The 20920-nt window shown below is 45.3% G+C and overlaps 1 protein-coding gene across 4 annotated transcripts in view; it reads left to right on the forward strand.

Annotated features, from left to right (window-relative positions):
* Positions 1-20920, forward strand: part of fsip1 (fibrous sheath interacting protein 1) — a 612301-nt gene that overhangs the window by 708 nt on the left and 590673 nt on the right. For 3 of the 4 annotated variants that reach the window (XM_038785689.1, XM_038785714.1, XM_038785697.1), the window contains exons 2-5: positions 736-909; positions 1910-2123; positions 16243-16308; positions 17441-17610. In XM_038785689.1, the coding sequence (XP_038641617.1) occupies positions 736-909; positions 1910-2123; positions 16243-16308; positions 17441-17610 (624 nt within the window). The remainder of the gene's footprint in view (positions 1-735; positions 910-1909; positions 2124-16242; positions 16309-17440; positions 17611-20920) is intronic. The other variant, XM_038785705.1, reaches the window with a different exon arrangement.

Here is a 20920-nt window from a genome sequence, read left to right on the forward strand (position 1 = left end):
AGGGTGTGTGACTTGTAGGGGAACTTCCAGAAGGTGGTGTTCCCATGTGTCTGCTGCCCTTGTCCTTCTAGGTAGTAGACGTTGCAGGTTTGGAAGGTGCTGTCGGGAGGAGCCTTGGTTTGTTGATGTAGTGCATCTTCTAGCACGGCTGCCACTGTGTGTTGGTGGTTCAGGGAGTAGATGTTGAAGTGGGTTGTTCAGGCGTCTTGCAGGGCTGCTTTGTCCTGGTTGGTGTTGAGCTTCTTGAGTGTTAGAGCTGCACTAATCTAGGTAATGGAGAGCATCACACTCCTGATTTTGCCTTGTAGATGGTGGATGGGCTTCTCCTGCAAGATAGAAGGCAGATTTCTGTGTTTCACTGTGCTTGGGTGATGCGCCAGTGCAGTACTGAGGGAGTGCTGCAATGTTGGAGGTGCTGCCCTTAGAATTAAACATTGAATTGAGGAGTCCTCTCATACATGAGACGTGACACTATTTTAGTGCTCAACCAACAGATGGGGTTACTGTGTTATGGGGATAGGGTGGAGGTGTTGACCTTGGGTAGGGTGCTCTTTCCAAGAGCTGGGGCAGATGCGATGGGCCGAATGGCCTTCTGCGCTGTAAATTCTATTATAACCTATGATAATTATCTGGTCATTATTGCTGTGTGCATATAACGGCAGCAATGTTTCTTACATTACAACAGTGACTATACTTTATGGAAACTAACATAATTAAAATGTTGCATTATTTTAGATGATAATGGACATCGTGAGAGGCCAGCTTGATGAGATTTCACGGCCAGCATCTGGTTCTCGAACCCGCCCTGGGAGCCGGGTGGCAAGTGGTCCATCACCGGAAAGGCGACGATTGAGTGCGCATTCCTCGGGAGCTATGGTGATTTTAACTCCTGAACCAATTTTACCCCAGGTATAATCTATTATAATCTGTACCCCAGGTATAATCCCTGTCTGTATGGAGCTTGAACATTCTCCCCATGTCTGTGTGAGTTTTCTCTGGGTCCTTTGGTTTCCTCCCACTGTCGAAAGATGTGTAGGCTTAGTGGATAGGTTAGTTGGGGATATGGCCGAGGGAGGGTCTGTTTGCCTTGGTGGGGTGCTCTTTCAAAAGGTCGGTCTAGACTCGATGGGCCTCCATCTACACTAGGGATTCCATAATGCACACTGTTTGAAAACCAACTTCATTTTCCCTTTCTGAATTTTTTTTTGGGCAATCTCACAATCTGAATTTGTAAACATTCAGTTATTAATTTGACTGTTGTTCTTACTATTGTTTTCAAAAAGTGGAATTGAAAGAGAATGTGGTGGCAGTGGTGTGGGGCAATTAGATAATGGCGGAGAGAGCTTTAATTCCAAGTTGGAAGGTCATGTAGAGTTGCAGGCCACCATCTTTAACTGAATTGTTAGTGTTTATCAAGTCTCCTGCTAGTTTTCAAATATTGGGTGGATTTGTTCCTTTCTAAGAATTTATATGGACTAAATTACTTTGAAGTGTTTGGTGACATTGTCAGCATACGCTCGGAAAGTTCACTGGCCCAAATCTTCCAGTCCCCAGGTGGCATTGGGGGTGCCAGTGTAACACACTGCCCAGAACCCAGGGGCTCCAATCACCTGGGAGACACCCCAAGTGCCAGTACACCTGGTCCCCATTTGTGGAGATCAGCGCTCACACAGGGTCACCAAGACGCTGAGGTTAGATCCTGCGCCTTGGGTAACTCAGGTGAGTGCATATTAAAGTGATGCTTATTGCAGCATTTTAATATGCAACTTCACAGAGCTGGACATGGCACGCTGTTGGATCGCCCCCAATGAATTGCATTCTATGCGGCAGATTAGAAATAATTCAATTTGAGTAAATCAAAGCTACTCACTTTGAGAACCTCTGATTGCATATTTTTTTCTGATTGCAGGAAAGGTCTGACCCTTTGGACAACCATAGTAACTCCCTGGATTTCATGACCAATTCTTGCTTTGAGAACTTTGTCAGTGATCATGAAATCTTTAGTGAACAAGATGGAGTGAACAGCTTGGCTACTGACAGTGTGGATACTGGAGGATATGATGAATCTCAAATATCACCACAGGAACATATGGATCCCATTACACAGGAACTGCAGATTTCAGGTAAATCAGGTACCATAACTGTATACCATGATATTTTAGAATTTTATCACAACTTTTGCTCAGATTTTTATACATAACTGCATTCTATTTTGCGTTGTTAATTTTAATGCAGGTAAGGTTCAGGAAGAAATCTCAGAATTATATTGAACTGTGCTATTTGGCTTCCTTGTGAAGTAGTTATGGAGATTCCATAATTCTGATCATTCTATCTTGCAGATTGCTGGAAAAAGCAATATTTTCTTATTTCATACTTCTATATTTATTTTATATAATTCTACATGCTTATTGAATTGGTGCACGGGGTACTTTACAAGTACAGTAGCACACAGAAGGTACTAGGTTTCTATAGAAAAAACCTAGAAGAAAATATTTTATGAATTAATGTCTGATGCTGTTGATCATGGATAAAACATCTCTTTTGCCTTAACTCTCATTTCTTATTAACTGCCGAATACGGTTCTGTTCCTTTTCTTTCTGTTGTTATAACCCGCGTGGAGGTCACGGGGAACCTAATAGTCGACACCCTGTGACCTCAGCAGAACATCATCTTTATTATTATTGTTACAAGTAGGCTTACATTAACACAGCAATGAAGTTACTGTGAAAATTCCCTGGTTGTCACATTCCGGCGCCTGGTTGGGTACACTGAGGGAGAATTCAGAATGTCCAATTCACGTAACAAGCAAATCTTTCGGGATTTGTGGAAAGAAACCAAAGCACCCGGAGGAAATCCATGCAGACGCGGGGAGAATGTGCAGACTCCACAGGCAGTGACCCAAGCGGGAATCGAACCTGGGACCCTGGTGCTGTGAAGCAACAGTGCTATCCATTAGCTACCGTGAACTTCCCCAATAAAGGGGCAGGCTTCTTGGTATAAAATCCCGATCTGGATGTGGGCCGAGGTGGGAGGACCCTTCGGGAGGTGGAGTGTGTATTTGTATAATTGATTAAAACTTTTGTTTTGTCTCCAAACATTTGTTCTTTGTGGTCACTCTGCTCTGATCAGCACTTTCAATTCCTTTTTGTTTGTCTTTTTTTGTTGTTTTATTTGCATTCCATTGTTTTACACACTCTGGGTAGCTCTTTCTAATTGTTGAACACGTGGCTACAGGGATGGTGCAGGAGGGAGGGATTCAGATATCTGGATAATTGGGGCTCATTCTGGGGTAGGTGGGAGCTCCTACAAACGGGATGGTCTACACCTGAACCAGAGGGGTACCAATATCCTGGGGGGGAAATTTGCTAATGCTCTTCGGGAGGGTTTAAACGAATTCACTAGGGGGATGGGAACCTGAATTTAGCTCCAGTGTACAGGAGGTTGAGAGTGAGGTCATGAGTAAGGTTTCAAGGTTGCAGGAGTGTACCGGCAGGCAGGAAGGTGGTTTGAAGTGTGTCTACTTCAACACCAGGAGCATCCGGAATAAGGTGGGTGAACTTGCAGCATGGGTTGGTACCTGGGACTTTGATGTTGTGGCTATTTGGGAGACATGGATAGAGCAGGGACAGGAATGGTTGTTGCACGTTCTGGGGTTTAGATGTGTCAGTAAGCTCAGGGAAGGTGGTAAAAGAGGGTGAGGTGTGGCATGGTTAGTCAAGTACAGTATGACGGTGGCAGAAAGGGCGTTTGATGAGGACTCGTCTACTGACGTAGTATGGGCTGAGGTCAGAAACAGGAAAGGAGAGGTCACCCTGCTGGGAGTTTTCCATAGGCCTCTGAAAAGTTCTAGAGATGTAGAGGAAAGGATTTCAAAGATGATTCTGGATAGGAATGAAAGTAACAGGGTAGTTGTTATGGGGGACTTTAACTTTCCAAATATTGACTGGAACACTATAGTTCGAGTACTTTAGATGGGCCAGTTTTTGTCCAATGTGTGCAGGAGGGTTTCCTGACACAGTATGTAGATAGGCCAACAAGAGGCGAGACCACATTGGATTTGGTACTGGATAATGAACCAGGCCAGGTGTTAGATTTGGTGGTAGGTGAGCACTTTGGTGATAGTGACCACAATTCGGTTACGTTTACTTTAGCGATGGAGAAGGATAGGTATATACCACAGGGCAAGAGTTATAGCTGGGGGAAAGTCAATTCTGATGCGATTAGGCAAGACTTAGGATGCATAGGGTGGGGAAGGAAACTGCAGGGGATGGGCACAATTGAAATGTGGAGCTTGTTCAAGGAACAGTTACTGCGTGTCCTTGATAAGTATGTACCTGTCAGGCAGGGAGGAAGTGGTTGAGCGAGGGAACCGTGGTTTACTAAAGTAGTGAATCACTTGTGAAGAGGAAGACGGAGGCTTATGTAAAGATGAGACATGACGGTTCAGTTAGGGCGCTTGAGAGTTACAAGTTAGCCAGGAAGGACCTAAAGAGAGAGCTAAGAAGAGCCAGGAGGGAACATGAGAAGTCCTTGGCAGGTAGGATCAAGGAAAACCCTAAAGCTTTCTATAGGTATGTCAGGAATAAAAGAATGAGTAGGGCCAGTCAAGGACAGTAGTGACAGTAGTCAGTATTCACACAGGAAAAAGACAATTGTCGAGGAGAATACTGAGATACAGGCTATTAGACTAGACTGGATTGAGGTTCATAAGGAGGAGGTGTTAGCAATTCTGGAAAGTGTGAAAATAGACAACTCCCCTGAGCCGGATGGGATTTGTCCTAGGATTCTCTGGGAAGCTAGGGAGACGATTGCAGAGTCTTTGGCTTTAATCTTTATGTCATCATTGCCTACAGGAATAGTGCCAGAAGACTGGAGGATAGCACATGTTGTCCCCTTGTTCAAGAAGGGAAGTAGAGACAACCCCGGTAACTATAGACTAGTGAGCTTTACTTCTGTTGTGGACAAAGTCTTGGAAAGGATTATAAGAGATAGGATTTATAATCATCTAGAAAGGAATAATTGATTAGGGATAGTCAACACAGTTTTGTGAAGGGTAGGTCATGACAGGTCACAAACCTTATTGAGTTCTTTGAGAAGGTGACCAAACAGGTGGACGAGGGTAAAGTAGTTGATGTGGTTTATATGGATTTCAGTAAAGCGTTTGATAAGGTTCCCTACGGTAGGCTATTGCAGAAAATACAGAGGCATGGGATTGAGGGTGATTTAGCGGTTTGGATCAGAAATTGGCTCGTTGTAAGAAGACAGAGGGTGGTGGTTGATGGGAAATGTTCAGCCCGGAGTTCAGTTACTAGTGGTGTACCACAAGGATCTGTTTTTGGGCCACTGCTGTTTGTTATTTTTATAAATGACCTGGAGGAGGACGTAGAAGGATGGGTGAGTATAAATTTGCGGGTGACACTAAAGTCGGTGGAGTTGTGGACAGTGCGGAAGGATGGTGCAGGTTACAGAGGGACATAGATAAGATGCAGAGCTGGGCTGAGAAGTGGCAAATGGAGTTTAATGCAGAAAAGTGTGAGGTGATTCATTTTGGAAGGAGTAACAGGAAGACAGAGTACTGGGCTAATGGTAAGATTCTTGGTAGTGTGGATGAGCAGAGAGATCTCGGTGTCCAAGTACAAAGATCCCTGAAAGTTCCCACCCAGGTTGAGAGGGTTGTTAAGAAGGCGTACGGTGTGTTAGCTTTTATTGGTCGAGGGATTGAGTTTCGGAGTCATGAGGTCATGTTGCAGCTGTACAAAACTCTGGTGTGGCCGCATTTGGAGTATTGCGTGCAGTTCTGGTCGCCGCATTATAGGAAGGATGTGGAAGCATTGGGAAGGGTGCAGAGGAGATTTACCAGGATGTTGCCTGGTATGGAGGGAAGATCTTATGAGGAAAGGCTGAGGAACTTGAGGCTGTTTTCGTGAGAGAGAAGAAGGTTAAGAGGTGACTTAATTGAGGCATACAAGATGATCAGAGGATTAGATAGGGTGGACAGTGAGAGCCTTTTTCCTCGGATGGTAATGGCTAGCATGAGGGGACATAGCTTTAAATTGAGGGGAGATAGATATAGGACAGATGTCAGAGGTAGGTTCTTTACTCAGAGAGTAGTAAGGGTTTGGACTGCCCTGCTTGCAACAGTAGTGGACTCACCAACATTAAAGGCATTTAAATGGTCATTGGATAAACATATGGATGATAAGGGAATAGTGTAGATGGGCTTTAGAGGGGTTTCACAGGTTGGTGCAACATCGAGGGCCGAAGGGCCTGTACTCCGCTGTAATGTTCTATTGTGGTGCTTGTTTTGTCTTTCTTTGAGCTGCAGTGCCGCTCTCTTTTCTGCTTATTTACTCTTCCATTTATCACCCACTAACTTTGTATGGTTTATTTACACTTATTTACTGAGGAAATGGATTTCTTTGTTTTGTTTTATTTGTCTTTGAAATGAAAATCGCTTATTGTCACGAGTAGGATTCAATGAAGTTACTGTGAAAAGCCCCTAGTCGCCACATTCCGGCGCCTGTTCGGGGAGGCTGTAACGGGAATCGAACCGTGCTGCTGGCCTGCCTTGGTCTGCTTTCAAAGCCAGCTATTTAGCCCAGTGTGCTAAACAGCTACTTTGAACTGAGGGCTTGACTCCTGCATCCTCCCCATCGTCAGGGTGACATATTTCCATCTCTGAAATGTTGTTTGTCGCCACATTTTGCTGTTCACATTCTTGTTCGTGCTTCATCATCTTTACGATTGGCTTTCGATGCTGCAGTGGCCAGCCTTGATATCCTCCCAGGGTCTGAAGCTTCAGGCCATCTAAAACTCTGCTGTGCATGTTCCGTCCTACAAGGAGTTTTGCTCACTCATTAATCCTCTGTTCTTTGATATATATCTGGTCTTGGTCCCTCAATGCCACAGGTTTAATATGCTAATATCAAATGGTAGTACATGATGGAGGAATAATACAGCAGCATGTCTTTTTCCTTCAGCAAGAGTTTATCCTGCATCCAGCTGGCAGAGATGCAACATTTTTGATAAAACTGAATAAACTAAATTAAATAAACTGAAGGACAAATGAAAAGGGGCAGCCCCTTTAAGGGATACTTCCTTAAACAAACCCAAATCACAAATTAAACTTAAAACATCAAACTAAAATGTAATTAGAAGGGTCAATAAAGCATCCCAGGCCCTGTGGTATCCAGCGGGCACGGGAAGCCTCAATGCTGCCCGTGGACACCACATGCTCCCTCTCCAGGGACACCCATGAATGTAGCCATGGTAGAGGGGTGACAGTCAGATTGGATGACTCCCTCGGTCACCCACTGCCTGGATCTGTTTACTCGGCAGAGATGCAAGCTCCTTGTAATTTCCTGTGTTCATTCTTACTCTTTTGGAGGTTGAGCCAATGATCATCACTTGTCTTTTATAAGGCAATTAGCTTAAAAATGTAATTGACAAAATATGCACTTACTGATACATTGACACATTAAGATAATATTATCACCCTTATGTTTAACTGGCACCATCTCACCCCTCGCTATTGTTATAACCTCCTTCAGCTTGCCAGGACTTCCTTCTGAACCTTTTATTCCTCTGACCTTCTGCACAATCCCCTCCCTTCTCCGCTTGAAATTAGTGAAATTTCAAAAGACTTTTGGCAGATTTTGCAGAGAAGTGTTTGTTATTCTGGAAAATATTGTTTATTGTGGGGGTCAATTTCCCATGGCCTGATCACAAAAAGCTGCAAACACTTTTTGATGAGACAGAAAATGTGCTATTGTCCAAGCAAAAGTCATGATAATGTAACAAATAGGATAGGTACACTTTGCTCTGACATCAAAAATCGGTATTTTCTTCTTGCCAGGTAAAGGATCCCATCATCGGTGAATGGAATAACCTCCTATTTCAGGTCCTCGGTGCTGGCTAACATATCAAGCATGGCCAACTTCACCGTGTAACACTCTCTCTGGCCAATTCTCCCAAAAATCATTAAGGGGTGGATTCTCCATTGCCTGCTGCCGGTAGTGGGTTTTCCGATCTGGCAGAGAATCGAGCATTGTTCTAAAAACAGGTTTGGCTGTTCTGATGCTCTGGTCTGCTGCCATTAGCGGTAGCGAGCTACACGCCCTGCGTTGGTGGGAAGATGCAAGTGGGTCATTTGCATCCGATTAACAGGCTGGAAGCCCGAACCTCCAGCTCCCCCGTGATGCTTCAGGCGCCTCAGCTGGGATTCACGCGGCAAAATGGTGGAGGTATTTTCAAGCATGGCCCTGACGTGGTGGACACCGTGGTGGGTCAAGGGGGGTCAGTGAATAATGGAAGTCCCCAAGGTCCATCAGAAGGCCCCCCCACAACATAAATCCTACCCCTCCCGCCCCCTCATCAGAGACCCCTGCTTGAAAGCTGTAGATTGGTCCAGGCAATAGGTTGAAAGATCACTGAATTTTCACTTGCTCTTTCCTAACATTTGCTGCCCCAGACAAAAATGGTCAAAGCAGCAGCTGTTACAAGCCAGGAAGCTTCAAGTACTTTCTCTTTCTCCAAAGCTGCTCACACAGCCCCATGCTTTTAACATTATTTTTTTCAAGTTTCTGAGCCTTCCTAGAAAGCTCAAATCCTTTCAAAACATTTGGAATCCCTTGAAAACCTTTGTTTTCATTCAATTTCGCAGCCCAGTACCTTTGACTAGCCATTGATTAACAGCTTAATGGTTTTTACACAGGTTTTTACAGGGAGGAGTTTTTATTTGTCTTTCCCTTCACGGTTGAATGCATCTGAAGCACCTCCCATTGTTCCTAACTGCAATGTTTATAAAGATCCTTGTTCTGCTTGACAGCTGCAGGCAACTTCAAAGCAGCTAAGTTTCTTTTCTAACAGAAGTGTTTTGGTCTTTACAAAGGGCCTGCTGTGAAATCGTTGAAGGCGGACTGGCTGGGGTTCTTCCCCGAAATGAGGGAAACTCTGCTATGGGGTTGCAGAAGCCCCTTCTTTAGAAGCTCCCCCATTTCAGCCTCTCCCCTTTCAGGCTTCTTCCTCAGCCCCACCTTCATGCACATCCGTCAGGACCCCCCCCCCCCCCCCCCCATTACCTTTCCTGGTCATACCTCCTCTCAGGACCTGCCCCTTGGCATCCTAGCAGCGTCAACCTGGTGCACTGTCAGTGCCAGCTTGGTTCCAATAACCTTTGAGCCCCTCCGGCATGGCCATCATGTCTGATTTCCAATTTTGGCAACATTTTGGGCGGCAAGGTAGCACAGTGATTAACACTTACTTCACAGCGCCAGTGTCCCAGTTTTGATTCCCGGCTTGGGTCACTGTCTGTGGGGAGTCTGCACGTTCTCTCCGTGTCTGCGTGGTTTCCTCCGGGTGCTCCGATTTCCTCCCACTAGTCCCGAAAGACGTGCTTGTTGGGTTAAGGGCGTTCTGAATTCTCTCTCTGTGCTGAACAGGTGCCGGAATGTGGCGACTAGGGGATTCTCACAGTAACTTATTGTAAGTACAGATTTGCAGCGGCCTCGCTCTGTGCCACTGAGGGCGGTGAATCCCGGAAGCCGGGAGACTCTGTCTTCACGGGCTGAGCATATTGAAATAAGTTTAAAGTTTTATTTAAATATGCAAGTCTAGTTCACACCCAGCGAGGGTGTGAACCAGATCCCGTTGCGTGATGCAGGCCAGGAGCATTGTGATCCGTTCGGGAATAGTGGGAGTTGCACCGGGGGGGTTAGAATCATGCCCTCTGTCATCATTTTAAAAGACTATTTATCCCGTGCAGTTCTTGTGTCACTTTGTCCCCAAATCTTTCTTTGAGGTGATTGACAATGTAATGCTGGGATGGGATGTGCTATAAGCCTATATCCAATTAAGGTCCAAGAGCAGTCTGTTCATTCTTCTGAGTGCAAAACAGTCAATACCAAATTAGTTTTGTATCGGTTTCATGTAGCCAGTGGGCAAAGTGAATACAGCAGTTTGTGTTGAAATCCCGGAGATAAAGGGGACAATGCTAAGCATGTAATACAATGAAGTTCTTTCCTGGCCCAGATAAAATTTGTGTTATACTTCCCATAAGAGGTTAGCTTTTGATACAGTGAACCCCTTGTTAAAGAGAAATACCTTGCTGGTTGCCGTCGCTTTCTGAGGGGTTCATTCACACTATAATTTTTCTCTAAATAGTATTGTAAGTCAGAAATTTGAGTTGATAGACTGTGTCTGATTTGAGTTATTAAAAATGACAGTTGTTAAGCCTCTGCCAAAAACTTAACAATACACCTGATTTTAGATAATTTTAGGAGCTGGTATGTGATATTGGTTTCACAAACCTGATAAAAGTGAAATCGGTATTTTGTGGTGACATTAGGATGGGTGAGCAGTGTATCACATGAGAAATATAATCAACTTCATAGAACTTTCAAAATTAAAAAAATAAACTTGAATTTTCAATTTTGTTACTTATTAAACTGAACACACACAGTAGTCACAGCTAAAGCTATTTAAGGTTGTACTGCATCTTCACCCTTTATTTCTTAGCTTAGAAAGAAAATGTGGGTTTCTCAGAGTCATAGACCTTTAGAACACAGAAAGAGGCCCCTTGACCCATCGTGTCTGTCTAGCCATCACAAACCTATCTATTATAATTCCATGTTCCAGCACTTGGTCCATAGCCTCGTATGCTATTACATTTCAAGTGCTCACCTAAATGTTCTTAAATGCTGTGAGTATTCTTACCTACGCCACCCTACCACCCTGTCAGGCAGTGAATTTCAGTTTTCCACCATCATCTGGGTGAAAATTGTTTCCTCAACTCCCCTGTAAATCTCATACCCCTCACCATAAGTCTATGCCCCTTGGTTATTGACACCTTTACCAAAGGGAAAAGTTTTTTCCCTATATTCTCTGTCGACTAACGGCAGAATCGGGAAACACAATTGAGCGGAGAATTGGTTCCGCTGCCGAAATTGGGTCATGCGCTGATTTCACACCAAATCGCAATTCTTCATGGCCTCGGCAGCTATGTCAATGCATTCCAACAGTAAATACTGCACTTACAGTAAACACTATTTGCATATCATTAGCAGGCTCGACCTGGTATTTTCTGGGGCCTCTATGATTCTCCGCCTCCGATGGGTCGAGTTCCCGACGGCGCGGTTTCTTCTGCTTTTAAAAATTGTGAAACTGGTGTCACGGCTGATGAGGGAGAGAGAGGAGGTAGGACATGGAGAGATGCGACTCTGGGCTGCTGGTCATGACACTGGCTGGGCACTGACGGGGACTGAGGCCGCAATGCCAACTGGGGGCATCATGTAGCCCGCTGGACATGATTGGGCACAGGGCCATCCACCATACTAAGATGTCAGCCTTTTCCCCCCCCCCCCCAACCCTGCAGACAATTGATATTGGAATTCAACCAGCAATAGTGGCCTTCTTGCTAGTCATCGCAGCTCTGGGGGATGTCCTGTGGCTGTACGAGCTGGAGCTGCTTAAGGAGGAGGAAGCTGCAGCAGCGGAGCGTGGCCCAGAGGAACAGGAGGCAACTGCCCAGAATGGTGAGCCGCTGCACCACAGGCCAAAGAGGAGGAGGTGCAAAGGAGGGGCTACATGAGGCCTTGTGTGTACCGGCAGTGCCTGTGATTCGAAGACCTGTCGGACTGGGCATGCCGTCGAAGAATCTGGTTGAGCAGGGAGACAGTGCAACATATCTGCCAGATCATGGCACATCTGGAACCGTGGGGGTATGGGGAGGACACCAGCTCCTGGCGGGCATCAAGGTGACGGTCTCCCTGACCCTTTATGCCATGGGGTCCTTCCAGGCGCCAAGTTGGGACCTGCCAGGAATCTCACACAGCTCGGTTTATCCGCGCCATCATGGAAGCCCTGTATGCTTGGTCGGCCCAATACAACCATTTCAATGTGAATTGAGCCCACCAGGATGCCCGGGCAGTGGAATTCGCCGCCATCGCCGACATGTCCCGGTTCCAGGAGGTGATTGATGGGAAGCATGTCCCCCTGTGAGCACCTGCAGATGACAGACCCGCTCTACACAAACCAAAAGGGGTTCCACGTGCAACTAATATGTGACCATCAGATGCACATCATGCATGTCTGCGCCTGATACCTGGGCAGTGTGCACGATACCTTCTTCCTGGCTCACTTGACGATTCCTGATATGATCAAGACCCCCCCGCATCCCTGGGATTGGCTCATAGGTGACAGGAGTTATCCACTGTGATCGTGGTTGATGACGCCTATCCGGAGGCCACAGACTAATGCAGAGATCCGCTGCAACAACAACGTTCGTGCAGTGACCTGGGGCATGATCGAATGGCGCTTCAACATCTTGAAGATGCAGTTCAGGTGCCTGGACCTCTCTGGAGGGGCCCTCCAGTCTGTCGTTTAGAGGGTGGCCTGCAATGTGCTGGCATCCTTCACAACATTGTCCAACAAGGAAGATGCAAGGATGGGTGAGGGGGGAGCCTAGCTGCTGCCCGGGTGTCCCAGTGTTGTTGTGCCACCCTATTCTGCCCATCAGATGCAGGAGGGGGAGTTGGGGAGGGAAGAGTCCGAGGTGCTACAGTGTTCCCGCACCTCCTCTGCAGGAGTCACCGGCATGGGCCCCATCACCTCCCGGGACTGCGCCACATCACCCATTGGCTGTGCCACCACCTTCTGGGTCTGTGTCACATCAGCCAGTGACTGCGCCATCTCCCTCTGGGACTGGGCCACCTTACTCTGTGTCTGCACCATGTTGGCCAGCACCTGGGCAATGTTGCCGACGTTCCCAGCCATGGCCTGTTGCGACTGGACCACGTTCAGGAGTGCTGCTGCAATGTCCAAGTGGCTATGGCACATGGCTGCCTGTGACACTGCAGCCTTATCCTGGGCCCCAGCCAGCGCCTGCACAGAATGCCTCAGGCCTGACATGCTGATCCATAGCGAAAATCCTCACCCCCATTGCCTCCACCATGGACACCGCCTGGGTAGCATACATGGCTTGCACCACCTCTTGCACCTGTACATGGTTGGACTCCTCTACCTGCACCTACAGGTGCTGGATGCTTGCCGACAACCCCTCAGTAGTAATAATAATAATAATAATCTTTATTGTCACAAATAGGCTTACATTAACACTGCAATAAAGTTACTGTGAAAAGTCCCTAGTCGCCACATTCCGGCGTCTGTTTGGGTACACAGAGGGAGAATTAAGAATGTTCAATTCCCCTAACAGCATGTCTTTCGGGACTTGTGGAAGGAGCACTTGGAGAAAACCCACGCTGACATGGAGAGAACGTGCAGACTCCACACAGACAGTGACCCAAGTTGGGATTTGAACCTGGGACACTGGAGCTGTGAAACATCAGTGCTACCCACTGTGCTACTGTGCTGCCCTGGATGCAGTCCCTGGCTCTGCGATTGCATCTCCACTTCAGATGGGACTCTCCCTTCCAGAAACCCGGAACCCATGTGGCCGACAGCTAGTCAGAATAGATGACACATTTGTACACCTTAGCCTTCTCTGCTCTAGGAAAACAACCTCTGCCTAACGAGCCTCTCTTTACAGTAGAAATGCTTCATCCCAGGCAACATCCTGGTGACTCTTCCTGCCCCCTATCTCATGTAATCACATCTTTTCTATAGTGTGGCGACCAGAACTACACATGTAACTCTAGCTGTGGCCTAATGAGCGTTTTATACAGCTCCATCATAACTTCCCTGTTTTACATTCTATGCCTCGGCTAATATAGGCACGTCTCCCACATGCCGCCTTAACCACCTTATCTACCTGTCTTGCTTGTCTTCAGGGACCTTTGTACATGTGCCCCATATCCCTCTGCCCCTCTGTACTTTCTAGCATCCTGCTGTTCATTGTGTATTCACTTGCCTGAAAAAGAGTGCTTTTTAAATGGAAGATCAGGGAATGCGCTTGTGGTTATATTGTGCATTACCATCTCCTCAACAAGTCCTAAAACACTTCATATCCAATGACTTTATTTGAAGTGCAGTTAATGCAGTATTAATAGCCAATTTACACACAGGAAGGTCCTACAAACAGCAAGTCAGGTTAATGACCAATTAAATGGCTCTCAGCATGTTGGTTGAGACATTCAATGTTGACCAGGACACTAGATGGTTCTCTTGGTTTTCCTTTGAATAGTGCATGGGAAGCTTTTACATCCAACCGGACAGGCCATCACAGCCTTTGTGATATCTCTTGCGCAAGACTGCATTTCTGAAACTAGCTGGACTGAAGTATCAGCCAAGATGATATGTTCAAGCCCTGGAGGACAATATATCATTTAACTCCAGAAAATACGCATTATTTTTAATGTACATGATGCTGGTTTTGCAAACCTTCTGATCAAAGTAAAATATGCATTTTTTCACTTGCATATAATAATAATAATTGCTTATTGTCACAAGTAGGCTTCAATGAAGTTACTGTGAAAAGCCCCAGTCGCCACATTCCAGCGCCTGTTCGGGGAGGCTGGTACGGGAATTGAACTTGCGCAGCTGGCATTGTTCTGCATTACAAGCCAGCTGTTTAGCCCGCTGTGCTAAACCATGGGTTTGGGTGAGCAGTGGATCACCTGAGGAGAATGGGAGGGTTTCTGGTTGTCTGAGAAATGTTGTTGTAACACAGGCTAAGCCTTTTTATGCAGTTCAGTTCAACTTTTGGAACCTTTTGTTTATCTGCTGCATATCCTCGACAACTATTGTGAATTTAGGAATATTACAGGTGGCAACTGAACATAGAAAAAAATTCTGAAGCCATAATGTTGTGGCAGTAATGAATTGGAAGTTTCACATTTTAATGCTCTTTAAATTAATCACCACTTGCTCAAGCTCTTCAGTAATTTCTCAGATTAAATTATAAATATGAATCTGTTTTCCTCTCCATTATCTTTCCACATACCCTTGCTTATCTTTGGAATATAGACAATTTTTATCTACTTTGACTCTGCCCCAAGGTTGGTAACAGGTTGTCAATGAGAGATTAGCTATTTTATAAAACACACATTGATACTAGACAGATTTCTTAATTGTCTGTCTGAAGAGGAACTAATATGTTACATTCTATGTGCTATCATGGAATCACTTTCCTTAAATTAATTGGCGATTGCCACAAGGAAGCCAGAGATGGCTGAAGAATTGCCATCCTACTTTCCCCTCTGTTAGTTCTTGTAGTTGTTTGCTTATTTCCATGCATATTTGCGTATCTTCCTGTGCACGGGCTTACTGGGTTTAATTTTATTGGTCTCATGGTGGTGGACTTGGAGGGAGGTTAGGGTTGGCTCCCTGACACATTTCCATAGCGAGGGAGGTTTCTCCTAGGCAGGCAGCCAATTAATCGGAGTAGGGATCTGATTAGGGTCTAATTCTACCAGAAGGTTGCTGCTGGCTGAGTGACCCTCTTCCCCCACCTTGTGCAGAGGCCACTAACTGAAAGGAGGTGGACTCTCTGCGGCAGACCCAGAAGCCCATCGGAAGCGAAGGCTCCATGTCCCAGTGAGGGTGCTGTTGGCAGGAATAACTGTATCCATGGCCCAAACAATGCACTTGGAGGGCCTTTGTATCTGCGATGAGGGGCCTAACACCTTTATCCCCTATAATTTTAATTTTCAGTGCAGGCCTCTGAGAGTGCCTCCACGTTGACTTACCTCCGCAGCGCATTCTTGTCCCGGTGAGACTGGCCAGGCTTCCGAGCTTCTGACCCTCGAATGGGATAGCACCAAGAGCCCTGCCCTTGTCCTTAACAGGATGGCAAGGGCAGAGGTGGGCAATTAGGAGGCTCCCTCCAGGAAATTTATACCGTCCGGTGCACTGCAGTCAAGTGTAGGCTCAGGACCATTTGGTACTGCCGTCCGTGCTCTGAAGTCCTTGGCAAAATCCGCTCCACTATCTCAGCTGTGACATTTCATGATCTCAGTGCTACTTCCATTACTTTTTAACAAATATACATGGGTTTACAAAAGTCTAATGCCCAGTGTTAAGGTAATCCAAACCTTCTAAAGAGGAGAATGATCATATGATGAAATAAACTAAATACATTTCTCTGTTTATTCCTGGTCTATGAATTAATGCCCTTTGCTTGGGATCTAGGGATCCAACAGTCAACAGCAATAGTACTTTGAAATATGGAAGACAAATATATTTCTATATAATTATGAGAACTTGTATGGTACAGCAATAGAAGAAAAAACAATTAAGGTAATTCCCATTGTCTTTCATTTCTTTCTGGAATGATTTCTACTTCATCAGATTGTGAAGGGGACTCAGTGAATTGCTTTACTCCAGATCAAACCAGACCTTTCACGACAGAATCTGGTATGAATTGTTTTCTCAATGTTGGAAATTAAATGCAATTTAATCCATTTACTGGTGCTTGATTTGTTTCATCTATGTCGTAAAGAAACTTAATCTAGGTTGATACTTATCCATGGCTGCAAAAAACGTCCTGCATGATTTACTTCAGACAATCTAAACTCTCTTTGTGGTATATTCACAAAATTGTCACTAAATTAACAGTTGACGTGGGTTTTTATGGTTGACTGGTAAAGGGAAGGGAGAAATTCACATTAGTGCATGCCCGTGTCCAGTAACGTTACCAGTTACTTGGACAATGTACCACTTCAGAAAAATTGACATTCCCACCAAGATCCTGTTAATATAGCAATAATATTTAGCTATTTGCTTGACAATTGCAATATGAAACTGTTTGTATCAGAATCCACATGAATAAGAGCCTTTGTTGATGATTTTACATCATGAATGGTCACACTAGAATAGAATAGAATCACTACAATGCAGAAAGAGGTCATTCAGCCCATCGGGTCTGCATCGACCCTCTCAAAGAGCACCCTACCTAGGCCCACAACCCACCCTATCCCCAAAACCCCACCTAATCTTTTGAACAATAAGGGACAATTTTTTTTATGAAGCCCAAATCACCTAACCAGCACATCTTTGGACTGTGGGAAGAAATCAGAGCACCCAGAGGAAACCCACGCAGAAAGGGAGAAAGTGCCAACTCCACAGACAGTGACCCAAAGGAGGAATTGAACCCGGGTCTCTGGCGCTGTGAGGCAGCAGTGCTAACCACTGTGACACCTTTCCGCCACTACCTCAAAGGAAAATGAGGAAGAAATTGCCCAAACATCTGCTTAACCTCATCCTCTCATTTGAAGTCCTCAGGCTTTTTAGATCCCTAGAATTAGTGGGCTGGATTCTAGGGATAAACATTGACCATATCGGAGAGAGCTAAGTGCAATTAAATCACACGTTTGAGTAATTGGAATGCACTTAGTGCACTTACATTTCTAAAATGTTGTGCATGCACTTTACCTTTTACTTTAATTGATAGTTATTGTTAAAATAAATAGCAGTTGCACAGTTAGAAAATATGATTATATTAATTTTGAATCCAAAGAAATAAAGATTATCCTTTAATAAAAACTAGACAGTCCTGAGCAAGAAGATTCGAATCAGAAAGCTGAAGACCCCCAACTGGAAGAGGCGATCATGAAAATGAAAAAACTGGATAAGATTTTGGTGATGAAGCAAGAAAAAGAAAGGCAAGTGAAGAAACAAGGAGAAGAGCTAAGGAAAAAGCTTTGGGAGGAACTTGAGGTAAAACAGCATCAAAAAGTGTTTGTAATATTTCTGATCCCTTTTCTACTTGTTCATTTAATGGCATGTATCAAACAATGGGTGCAATCTGCTGATACAATTTAAGTTTTGAATTGAATCATTAAAAAAATTATGTTGATTTCTTTGGTTGAGCTGATTCCATCAAAACGTTCCTGTGACAAATGAAAGGCAATTATTCTCTTCTGTCTTGGTAATTCTTCTATATTTATTTACAAAAACTCACTTTGTCCACTTTTAGTTGCTTACTAACAGGCAAAAACTGCACTTAAGCTGCCATCTTCATTAGTTTATATAGTGATCCTTGTATGTAATCATTGCTGAATTCAAAAGAAAAATGGTAATTGAAATTAAAATCCATGAATGTTTCAAACTGAAATTTCACGTTGAACAAGGAGGTGAATGGTTATTGGGGAAAGGCTTGAGGTTATAATCAAATCAGGGTTGAGGTTATAATCAAATGTGGGGTTGAGGTTATAATCAAATCAGCCATGATCTTATTGAATGATCGAGGGATCGAGTGGCCTACACCTGCTCCTAATTTGTATGTTTATATGAATGACTTTGAATTCTCTGGAGGTTTTATTAATTTTGCATGTGGAGTTTGTTGTATTTTCATACATGAAGGTAATGTAAGGGTTAGTGAAATGGATACAGACAGCCACTCGAGGTAGCTAATTGTAGAAATATATAAGGGATGACGCTGAGCCTTGTGGGACAGAAGATTGGAGTAGGTGGTAGGAGTAGAAGCAGGTTAGAAGGACTGAAGATAGTGAGAGAGCTAGAGAGAAGTTTATTAAGATAGAGAGTTAGATTATTAAGTTAGAGAGTTGGATGTTAGATGAATATAGTGAGTGTAGTTTATGAGCGATTAATCAACTGTTTAGTTTATTAGGGATAAGTGTCGAATGTGTTAAATAAAATAGTTTTGTTGGTTTTCAAGACTCGTTCTCTGATCAACACAACAGAACAAAGCCATCTGGATAGAGAAAGATAGAGAACAACACATGGCACCAGAAGTTTGCCCCTCGTAAACTAGAATAGGTACATGAGTGAGGACACCATAAATGGAAAAAATACATGACGATTGAACGAAGTTGCTGTACTTGCACGGGACATTTTAACAGAATCCTCCAGCTTTTCGCTTTTTCACTTTTGCGAAGCAATCAGCCTCTACATCTAAAAGAACATCCATGAAGCAAGATGGAGCACCTCACAGCAGATGGTAAACTATGTCCCAACTGGGCTCTCTTTAAAACCCAATTCCATGATTCCTTTCAGGCCTGAAAGAATTTGGCGGCTTCCAACAAAAGAAAAGCCTTGTGAACGATTGCAAAAGCAAAAAAATGTAATGCTGAAAGATTCTGTTAAAATGTCCTGTGCGTGTACAGCAACTAAAAATAGATGCACAGAAATGCTGAATCTGGAAAGTGGCGTGAAAATTCTATGTCCGTTGAAGCTGTGGCGCAGCTAAAAGTTGGCGCGTTGGACGTGAAGCCAGTTTGCGAAAATGCACCTGAAGAAAATGCACGATTCGGACTTTGAACGTTCTGCACATGTACGGGACCAGATTGCACATGCGCATATTGAAAAAAGACATTATTTGGGAGATGACCGTTCTGCGCATGCGCAAAAGGTTGCGCACGCCAGCCGAGGATCGTTTTGAGCATGCACACTGGAAGTGTGCACATGACGTCGATGACATCAGGATGTTGGAGCTCTGCCTCCTTAAAGGAACAGTGCCCAGCAATTGAAAAAATGAGTTTAAAGGGCACGAAACTGCATAAATGATAGCAGGAGCAGTGACATGACAGACTACAGAATGGAACAAGCAGTTTCGCCAGGTTTCAAATTTAGTAAGTCTCACACTGACTTCAGGAAGATGAGAAATGTCTAAAGAGAAGATAAAGAGTTTGAAAACTCAACTAAAGACAGCAAACATGAGGGGCAAGATTCTCCGCACTCCCGACGGTGCGGAGAATAGCGTGGCTCGTAAAATTTTACGGCCACGCTGTTCTGACGCCCTCCCGCTATTCTCCCCCCCCCCCCAACGCCCAACTCCCGACACGAATCGCTGCCGCCGTTTTTTTACGGCCGGCAGCGATTCACAGCTGATAGATGGGCCGAGTTCCCAGCCCTTTACGGCTGTTTTTACGAACGGCAAACGCACCTGGTCTGGCCGTTCGTAAAAACGGCCGTAAACACTCGCATTTTATAACCATGGCACCGATTGGCATGGCAGTACCACGGCCGTGCCAAGGGTGCCATGGGCCCGCGATCGGTGCCCACCGATCGCGGGCAGTGGGCCCGATGCCCGCGCACTATTTGTCCTTCCGCTGCCCCGCAGTATCCATTCGCGGGGCGGCTGAGGGGCATCCCGGCCCGCGCATGCGCGGGTTTCGCGCAAATACGCGATGACATCATCCGCGCATGCGCGGGTTGGAGTCTTCCAATCCGCGCATGCGCGGCTGACGTCATATGACGCGTCAGCCGGCGCTAACTCGGGCAAGCGGTCTTAACGAAATTCGTTAAGCCCGTGATGCCGGAGCTTACGGCGTCGGGCTGCTAGCCCCGACCGGGGACCAGAATCGGTTCCCGGTCGGGAAGGGGGGGGGCTGGCGTCAAACCCGCCCGGATTTGATGCCAGCCTTACGATTTCTCCCTATATGGGAGAATCTCGCCCGAGCAATTTGGAGAAGCGGACACCTTCCTGATACCATGCTTCCGGCTGGGAGAGTGAAGCAGTTGTGGAGAAATCAAGAAAGCAAGTAGCAGACCTGATAGGTGCAGATAGGTGTCCTGATAGTGATTCACTGAGGTTGCTCCAAGGGATTTGGGTGAGGAATCCACTACGCCTCTCCAACAAAAGACGAGTAGTAAATAGACTGTTGATCGTGTTCTGAATGGCATAGCAACACCATTCAGGATAGATACAGGTGCCTACACGAAACTGATATTGCGGAAGACCTTGTTGCAAGCTGATAAAATACCACCCATACTGAATTCTAGGTGTCGACTGCTGGACACCTGGGAACAGGGTCGTCATGGAAGGTACATGTCGTCTGTTTGTGAGACATGGAGAAATTGAAATGCCTCTAGATTTTGAGGTGGTTAACGCTGGGCAGATATTGGTAGTGGGTGTGCAAGCTTGTGCAGCAACAGATACGTCAATGGATTGAGAAGAAGACTAGGAAAGTCTAGCATGTTTATTTGATGAGCTGGCAGAAGAAGACCGGGAATGTCTAATTGCTGGAGGTTACAGCAGAAAGATCGGATGATGAGCACCATGAAG

The sequence above is a fragment of the Scyliorhinus canicula genome, chromosome 2, assembly GCF_902713615.1.
Source record: "Scyliorhinus canicula chromosome 2, sScyCan1.1, whole genome shotgun sequence".
Taxonomy (NCBI): Eukaryota; Metazoa; Chordata; class Chondrichthyes; order Carcharhiniformes; family Scyliorhinidae; genus Scyliorhinus; species Scyliorhinus canicula.